Source organism: Pyxicephalus adspersus, chromosome Z (assembly GCF_032062135.1).
Source record: "Pyxicephalus adspersus chromosome Z, UCB_Pads_2.0, whole genome shotgun sequence".
Lineage (NCBI taxonomy): Eukaryota > Metazoa > Chordata > Amphibia > Anura > Pyxicephalidae > Pyxicephalus > Pyxicephalus adspersus.
Genome location: NC_092871.1, coordinates 51,275,978 through 51,284,992, shown reverse-complemented (window position 1 = coordinate 51,284,992; position 9,015 = coordinate 51,275,978). Strand labels below are relative to the sequence as shown.

The 9,015-nt window shown below is 34.1% G+C and overlaps 2 protein-coding genes across 12 annotated transcripts in view; one reads left to right on the top strand and one right to left on the bottom strand.

The window, feature by feature from the left end:
• Positions 1–7,248, top strand: part of ANGPTL2 (angiopoietin like 2) — a 29,356-nt gene extending 22,108 nt beyond the window's left edge. For all 4 annotated transcript variants that reach the window (XM_072431090.1, XM_072431089.1, XM_072431088.1 and 1 more), the window contains 3 exons: positions 1,554–1,747; positions 3,266–3,536; positions 4,305–7,248. In XM_072431090.1, coding sequence (XP_072287191.1) covers positions 1,554–1,747; positions 3,266–3,536; positions 4,305–4,504 — 665 coding nt within the window. In that variant the 3' untranslated portion in view covers positions 4,505–7,248. The remainder of the gene's footprint in view (positions 1–1,553; positions 1,748–3,265; positions 3,537–4,304) is intronic.
• The window catches only part of RALGPS1 (Ral GEF with PH domain and SH3 binding motif 1), a 380,912-nt gene that overhangs the window by 229,070 nt on the left and 142,827 nt on the right, over positions 1–9,015 (bottom strand). The gene's annotated exons all lie outside the window — the stretch shown is intronic.

Below are 9,015 nucleotides of genomic sequence, written 5' to 3'. Positions count from 1 at the left end.
ATTGCCTAAAGGTCTACAGACATAAGGTTAAAGTTGAAAGAGCTCTTTGTCCTGACAACTCAACTGGATCATTAATGCAGCAACTGCAGTGCATGTTTTTTTAATATCTGGAAGTCCTGAAAGTTACAACATACCAAGAATTCAAATATACTTTTTTTTACTTAGAAAACCACAAGAAGCTTCAAAGTTTCTACTGCCTGCTACAGCTTCTAAACATTTACTACTGTATGTACTACAATAAGAAAGAATACTAACCGGGGAAAAAAAAAAGAATGCAGGGGCGGTAGAGAGGTTTTAACCCATTACCATTCTTATCACAAGCTAAAAAGTTTTGGCTGAAGAGAACTGATTAGATTTGTGATATTCTTTCACTGTCCAAAAAGAACACTAGGGGAATGCCAGTGACCAAGCTGGATCATAGAGGAATACAGTAAAGTCACCAAATGGACTCTGATTTCTGTCAAGAAGGCTTTACAAATGTAAAACAATTTACTTGTTATGCATTTTAGGCAGGCTTACAGCCATTTGCTTAGAGTGAAACGTTAAACATTACCTCCTTCTACAAACTATGTGGGTGTTAATTATTAATAATAAACTAGCTTTTATACTTCCACTACATGAATATCTGCCTAAACTGATTAAATCTGCAAAATTTCCACATGACTAGGAAATATTTGTTATCAATTAGTAAGCCCTTATCTGTCCTTGCATCTCTCCGAAGGGTCTGAACTGCAGTAAATCCCTCTTCTGACTACATCAATTTTCCCAACACTTTGTAAAGTACATCCACTGTGGCTAGAAGTATCTGCACCTTAGTTGATTCTGTCTTTTTCCTCCTGGCATGCTGTCTGTAATTTCACAAGCCTGCCACGCCAGACTTGACAAGTCTCATTCCACATTTTCACACAAATTGCACTGTGATGTTACGCTAAGGAGCATTTCCAGTCAAATTTATTAGATAAATATTGTACTTGATTAGGCAGGACAGGCTTCTACACGAGTAAAAAAAGCAGTCATTAACCTATGCAAAAACAAGAAAACTCATTTAATCATTATATTTATGTAAGACTTATTTAATTATGAATATTAACCCCTTTCCTGAACTTAATTTTACTAATATTCATTTAAAGGATAAGAATCTTTTTTTTTTCTTTTGTGGCCTAAACCATTCTGCCCTCTCTATTGCCTGATTTCAAAATGGCAGCTGTCTTCTGCCTTCTAAAAAGGTACCAAACAACAGAGATGTTAGGTTGCTATGTCACCAGTACTTTTACTTGGGTACTGAATGATATCCAGAATCATCCAACTAATTTTCTGTGAATTAAGGATCTATACTATGATTTTGGTTTAGTTATTATCCTGAATAATCCTGGTTATCCTGAAATGATTAATTTTTTGTTATGCTTTGTTATGCTTTTTTTACCATTTTACCAAACAGATTCCTGTTTAGGGCTATTTTGAATAAGCCTTCCTACAATCCAGTTTAACATAATGTTCAAAAATATGCAATATGCATCAAGTTAGGAACTAATGCCATGTTGTCTTTGTGACAGGTCCATGGAAAGACTGCCTGCAAGCACTGGAGGATGGACATGACACAAGTGGAATATACCTGGTGAAGCCTGAGAACACCAACAAATTGATGCAGGTGTGGTGTGATCAACGACATGATCCTGGTGGCTGGACTGTTATTCAAAGAAGAAATGATGGATCTGTCAATTTTTTCAGGAATTGGGAAACATACAAGGTAAGTAAAATTGGGGCTTTTCACTTTTTCGGAACTGTCTTAATATAACACTAAAATGTGTGTGACTACAATACCAAAGTACTATTTCATCAAAATTTGCAAGTTCTTTTTTATTGTGCTAAATATGAAGCAGCCATTTTCTTTTTGAAAATTTTCAAATTTAAAATTGAGTAACCTACTATACTGTGCATGACAGAAAAAAAAGTTATGTGTCTTTCATTATACAATTTTTTTTAAACCAAATTCTAAAATGGTGGAAAATTGTCTGAAGTTTACTAATGGAAATTACAAGAGATTCATAACAATGGGTAAGTAAAAACCTTTTTTAGGTAACTTGAGAATTGCAACCACTTATCTCTGCACAGACAACTGTTAAATGTGCCAATGACAAACTGAGATTAAGGAATGGAAAGAACAGTGTAGACCAGGGGTCAGCAACCTTTACTATCAAAAGAGCCATTTTGCCTCCTCTTCCACTGAAGAAAAATAGTCTGGAGCCGCAAAACATAACACAGTTTATAAACTTTTAAAAGTTTTAATATTTTTTTAATTTTACCTGTTACAACAAGATCAGAGATCTCCCCGCGGCAGCCGAAGGGAGCCACAACAAGGAGGCTGAAGAGCCGCAGGTTGCAGGCCCCTGGTGTAGACCATGATTCCATCCAGAGGAGAACTAGTGGCACTATAAGAAGAAGGTTGGGAACAGCAAACAGTTGGGAAAACAATGAAGAGCTCACCCACAAGCCATGCAAAAAGTGGGCCTTTTAAAAAAATGTTTAATAACACTGTTCAGAGATTCAAAATACAAAGTAACAGTGTTACTTTAGGAATAATGTTTTTAACCCTTTATTGACTCATAGTTTACACAAATCAATCCTAATTAACCACTTGGTTTCCTTCTTTCCTAGCTAATATTTCCATGCCAATTTTTTCTAATATCTTTTCAATTAATTGATTTAAAAACCCTCACTTCATTTCTATATGAATCTGCAAAATTCCCTAAACCAGAATTATAATTTGTTTTAATTAATCTACAAAAAGTGTAGTTGTACTGGTTTGTTTTTCTAAATCTTTTTGTCTGCGTGATAAAAAAAATAATTTTTTCAAGACAATATCACAAAAAATCCTTTTTTGCCCTACAAATAAATTATACTAAAGTAGTAACACATTTATTGCTGAAACAGGCGTAAAAACAGAAATGTACAAATGTTTTGCGCTCAACTGAAGAGCAGAAGTGGTCCCTAAGGGGTATACAGGTGTGTGAGATAAAGTGGTCCAAGTAGCCAAGGATGGCTAAGAATGCAAGCTTTTGGGACAATTTTCAGCATTATGCAAGTCTGAAACCCAGAAATTTATACACAGAATTAGAAAAAAAGTCATGAAATGGAATATTTATTAAAATACAATGATTTGTAAAAAGGTTTTTATAATGGTTGGTCATACTGTTTTTATCATTAGGAAGCTACTAAAAAAGCAGACATACTCAATTTATACCATCTTTGTTTTTTTTATCAAAAGCAAGGATTTGGTAACATTGATGGAGAATATTGGCTTGGCCTGGAAAACATCTACTGGCTAACTAACCAAGCCAACTACAAATTACTAATCACCATGGAAGACTGGCAGGGACGCAAGGTGTTTGCTGAATATGCAAGCTTCCGCCTGGAACCTGAAAGTGAATTTTACAAACTAAGACTTGGCCGTTATAATGGCAATGCCGGGGACTCATTCACTTGGCATAACGGCAAGCAGTTCACCACCCTGGATAGGGACCATGATGTGTACACAGGTAAAATTTCAATAAAATTATACTTATATACATTCTATGAAGGTATTTAATGTCTGGAACTACTACAATTATTTAAAATAACCAGTTAGCAATGTCCCTTTATAATGGAAGATTGCTGAGCAAGATGGCTTGGTCCTTGACCTGCCTTTTGCCTACCAGCTAGACATCCACACTCTCATAAAGGATTTATCATGTTTTACTGTTATCTGTATGAAGACTGAATGAGATTTTCATAAGTGTGTGTTCACTGAAACAGGAAATGAAGGGAAATCTCTAGGGGGTCAGAAACAGCAATAAAACCTCACAGAGGTCGTTATTCTTTCTTACGTTTAAGTACCCCAACTTAAATTTAATACATTTCTTTAAAGCAACATCCTTAAAATGTTATTTTATTAATCTGGGGTATCATACACAATCACACTATGAAGCAACATGTTATTTAAAATTTAAAAAAAAATGTAAACACTTAACAGTTGTGCACATTTTGTTTATAAGAAGCTAATTTTTAGACAGAAAAACACACACATATGCAAGTTAGGAAATAACCTGAACATGAAGAAAATTGGGAAAAAAACCATGATATGGCCCAGTAACTGAATATTATTTAAGAGTCTCTAATATATGAAAAGGTATTTCCAGAAGTCCAATTACTCTATTAGTTAGATTTGTTGACAACAGGTTAACCTGGCATTACTAAATAGTATCAGTAAACAGAATGTGATTTTTAAATTTAAACAGAAATTTAAAGAAATGTGTGTCCTATTTTAGGTAACTGTGCCCACTACCAGAAAGGAGGATGGTGGTACAATGCTTGCGCTCACTCCAACCTCAACGGTGTATGGTACAGAGGAGGGCATTATCGCAGCCGCTACCAAGACGGTGCTTACTGGGCTGAGTTCCGAGGTGGCTCTTACTCGCTGAAGAAAGTCGTTATGATGATAAGACCCAATCCCAACACGTTCCACTAAAATAAGGACTGATGGACATGAAAAGCAAAAAGACTTTCCTACTTTGAAAGCACTTTTTTGCAGCATTTTTTGGTTAAGGATGAATCTCATGACCTACATAGACTAACTTTCCACCAATACTGTAAAATGCTGAATGTCTGCTTTACCAGGACCTTTGACATCTCTTAACAAAACAGTCATTCCTGTGACCTCTGTATCATGTCTTACCAAAACTATTTTAGAATACCAAAAAGCAGCCAACCAATCTCAATTTGGTTTACAATACTATCTCCTTCTAAATCAAAATCACTTTATAGGAAAAAATAAACAGAAAAAAAACCTCTATATATGTCACATATGTAGACAATAGTGTAGAATATTTTCAAGTACTATGTACTGCAAAACTTTTGTATTATCACTTTGTTTTGTTGTTTTTGTTTTTTTTTTTGACACAGGACACAATCTCCAATGAATTAATGTAGAAAAAAAACTAGAATGCTGTATCAAGTTACTGTCAATACTTTGTATTATGTTTATTTACTGACAAGTAAACAAAACAGTTAAAAAAAATAAAACATGATCAACCAGGTGTGGCTACCCAAAACCAAAGGGAGCCTTTTTTACACTCCAAGAACATCATTATATCGTTTGAGGTTTCACTTTACAATGGACTCTTCACAATGTACTGTATCTCTCCCATCACTTCAATTCTGTGACCTTTGTCTCACAAGTTGCATAATCAGGGAGTTGTGGGTGGTTTTTAAAAGAAAATAAAGTGGCGGAAGAGAAAATGGTTGTGTTTCCTGACAGAACCTATCAGTTGCTTTTGTTTTTTACTCACTGTTGGAAAACCAACAGATGAAATCTGATTGGTTGCTAGAGGTATCATAATATTACCTTTTCTTTATTTCTACATAAATTTTACCTTGTGTTTTTCTATAACCCAAAATGTACCTGTACAGTATTTAGATGAATATGTAAATATACATTTACAAATGCATTACAAACACCAAATTCTACATACTGCATCTGCATAATGTAATTTGCATTTTACCTGTTTTACCTGTATGTCATTCTCCCAACCATTTCTTTTACAAAGTATTGTTAAATCAAATAAAAAAAGGTATCCACCTTTGCAGGCAAAAACTGGGTGCCAAGGAGTAAAATATTTTAAGTGTTAGAGCAATCTGCAGGTGTAGTGCAACACCTTTTAAGCACAGGACAAAAATTGGAGTTCAAAAACACTGCATAGTAAAAACAGAAAAGTGAAAACACTAATAAACAAAAAATAAACCTACCGTGAACATTTACAAAATACCCACAGTTTAGCTATGCGAATAGTCATCTAATTTTTTTAATTGTAGGGCTAAAATTAGTCTGTCTTATAAGTCTACACAGCTCCAATCAAAAGCCAGCAGCAAGCAGATTTGTTTCTGCATTTCCTATAATAATGAGAGCTATCATTTGCACATGATCTTTATTGAAATAATACAGGTACAGTACTTTGAAAACACCTCTGCACAGAGTATTTACAAGCAGTAAAATGACCCCTAATACACTCCTGTATCCATAGCCATTAAGGAAAAATTTATTGAAATCCTATTTTCTTTTATGAGAATAGGATCTTGATAGGCTGGCAGCACTCTAATGTAAACAACCAGGAGGTGTTTCTAAACTGTTAGAAACTGATTAAAATTCAAATAATTGATTAGGACTCTAGAGCTCTTGTTGTGACCTTTGAGAAAAAATAACGTCACATTAAAAGCAGCATGAATGACAGCTTGTTTCTTTGTTTAAGAATATGCAAAAAGTTCAATATCTAAAAGAATTAATGTCCATAAGGCATGATGCACTTTTGAGGTTTTACCTTATATAGGGATATTGTTTAAACAACAAGCTGTCTACACTGTGTTCAACACAGTAGCATTCTCAAATACTGGAAATAGAATAGAAATATGTAAATTTTATTGAGGACATTTTTGACGGGATATCATTACCTAGTACTTTTTATAATATACATTTCCCCAGAGGTTTAGGGCCTCTGTTGAATTTGGAAATTGCTTGAGGCAAAGGATCAATAAGTTATTATTAGACGTTAGAGTGTATTAAATACTTTTTTTCTAGGTGTGACAATTATATATAGGAAGTTTTATAAAGATTTTTTTTATTTTTCCAAACCACAATGTGGATGTAGGGCTGTAGATATTACACTGATTTTCACAGAGGAAGCAAACATAGCACGCACCTGAGTTATACATACAAGTAAGTTGGTAGAACCCAGGAGCTGGTCATAGTATGGATGAGGCAGATGTAAGTCCTTTTAATTGGTTTAGTGTGATAAGGTATATTTTTTTTATTTGTTTTAACGATAATAGGTAATCTTGACAGAATAGGTGCACTTTAAGTTCTTGAATAATATAAATATCAAACTATGTTACATAAATGCAAATTCTGTTATACCTGCCTACTCTCTGGGGATCAGCATTTAAAAAAAAAATAGGTACAGAACAGTACAGTACATACAATAGGTCATTACAGAAAAGATCTGAACAAGTCAAACAATGTAGATTGGCCATACCTTATTGATTATGATTCACGATTTGCCTCAATGCACTTTCAGGTTTTGTTATAAAATAGCACTTCATTAATAATCCCTTTTGGTCATCCCATATGGTTTCACATGACAGTTTTTTTTACTTTATTTTTTGTGTACTGCCAACTGCTTGTTGTAAAGGGTTGTCAATAAACACAGAAAAGAAAATGTTTTTTTTTACCAAGGTGTATTTTTGAGCTATATAAAAGATAAAAAAAAAACACCAACAAGATATCTATCTGGAAAAGAATCATCTTATAAGTACAGGGGCACATATACATAGGGCAGGTACCTTATAAATGAACTAAACTAAAACACCACATCAAACTTTTAAATACCTGGGTATACCCCTGAATCCCTACCAACCCCATTTTTAAAACATGTTTACTTACCGTAGTAATAAATCTATTATGGCATCACTGGCTTTCAATGGATTTCTATAGTAATATATGGAGAATTAGCTCTAGAGAGCGAGACAAATTCACCAATTTAACTTCGTGTTGACCATCATGTCATGTCTTTTGCAAGGTCATGGGCGGCAGAAAATTCTAGCAAAGGTTAAAGCCCTTCTCACTTTAACAAATGTAAAGAAGGACATTTTCACATCTATGGAAAGGTCACTAGTAGGAACTAATATTGATTAACAAAATGAAAATGTAGTGAGCAGACATGCTCATGAAGTTACCAATCCACACAGCACATTTCTTAAAGGTCCTATACCCCTGATAGTCATTTAGTGTCCCTACTGCTGAACAGAATCGCACTTTAATAAAAAACAACCCATAAGGAGGGTTGAAAGAGAGAAAGTTGATGGGTTTTTATATATTTATATAGCTTAGCTATTTCATGACACAGGCTAAAAATATTGAGAAATGTAATGTCAACAGGATGATGAGCAAAATGCGCTATTCAATTCAATTTTCAGGTGCGTTTCAAGGTATAGCTGAACTGTAACTAAAACATTAATTTATTTAATATGAAATTATCTAATCACTTCATGAAATACAAGACAGAGCAGCTACAAGGAGTAAAATATCACTTTTTTTATATCCAGTTATACAGCAAACTTGTACATCGAAAGAATTCTCGCCCAGTTTAGATCAGTATTGCAGCTGCAGACTAAATGATCTGATTTTCCAGACAAAACACAGAAAAACTCCTTTTTGTTGTACTAGTGTAAATTTGCACGTCTTTAGAGGGCTAACTCTTGTGGAAAGTTTCTTAATTTACTGGCAAACAGTCTACATATTTTTGTGCACGAAACACTGGGCTTGTAGGCTTGAGTTTGGCAGGTCAGCTAGGGATAAAATATCAACATTGAGGGATTCTTAACAGAAACCAGTGTATCAAAAACTGCAGGACACAGATAATGTTTCTCTAGAGAGTTATGCACAGGTCTCTGGACAATATCAATCTAGGGAGTTGAATTAGGGTCAACAAAAAGTAAAGACCAATGCAATAGAGCAGTAATATGCAACCGGAATGCAGAGTAAAAAAAAAAGCCCCCTGAACTAGCTCTACATACCTTTAGTTGTCTTCCAGAGAATCCTAAAACCCCAAAATTAAAAGGCTAGAACTCCACCTACCTTAAAAAAAATCATCATGTGTGTGTATGCATTTGCATGCAATGAAGAAAGAAATTGTGCTAAATAAATCAGTGATAAAAGGAAATCAGACTAAGTCAAAAGTTTATAAAAAAAAAAAAAAAAAAAAGCTTTTTTTATTGTCATAAACTGGACATCAAAAATAACATAAAAGATGTTAGCAAAATCCTAAAAATGAATCTGGCCATCCCAGTTAGGGAAAAATTCTAAATGGGTGGAAAAAGGCTAGATAAAGAGAAGCATATTAAAAAATGTACAGCAACTGGAAAATGTCTGTAAACTAGATTAGTAAGGATATATTGTACAATTACCATTTTTTTGCTCACTTACACACC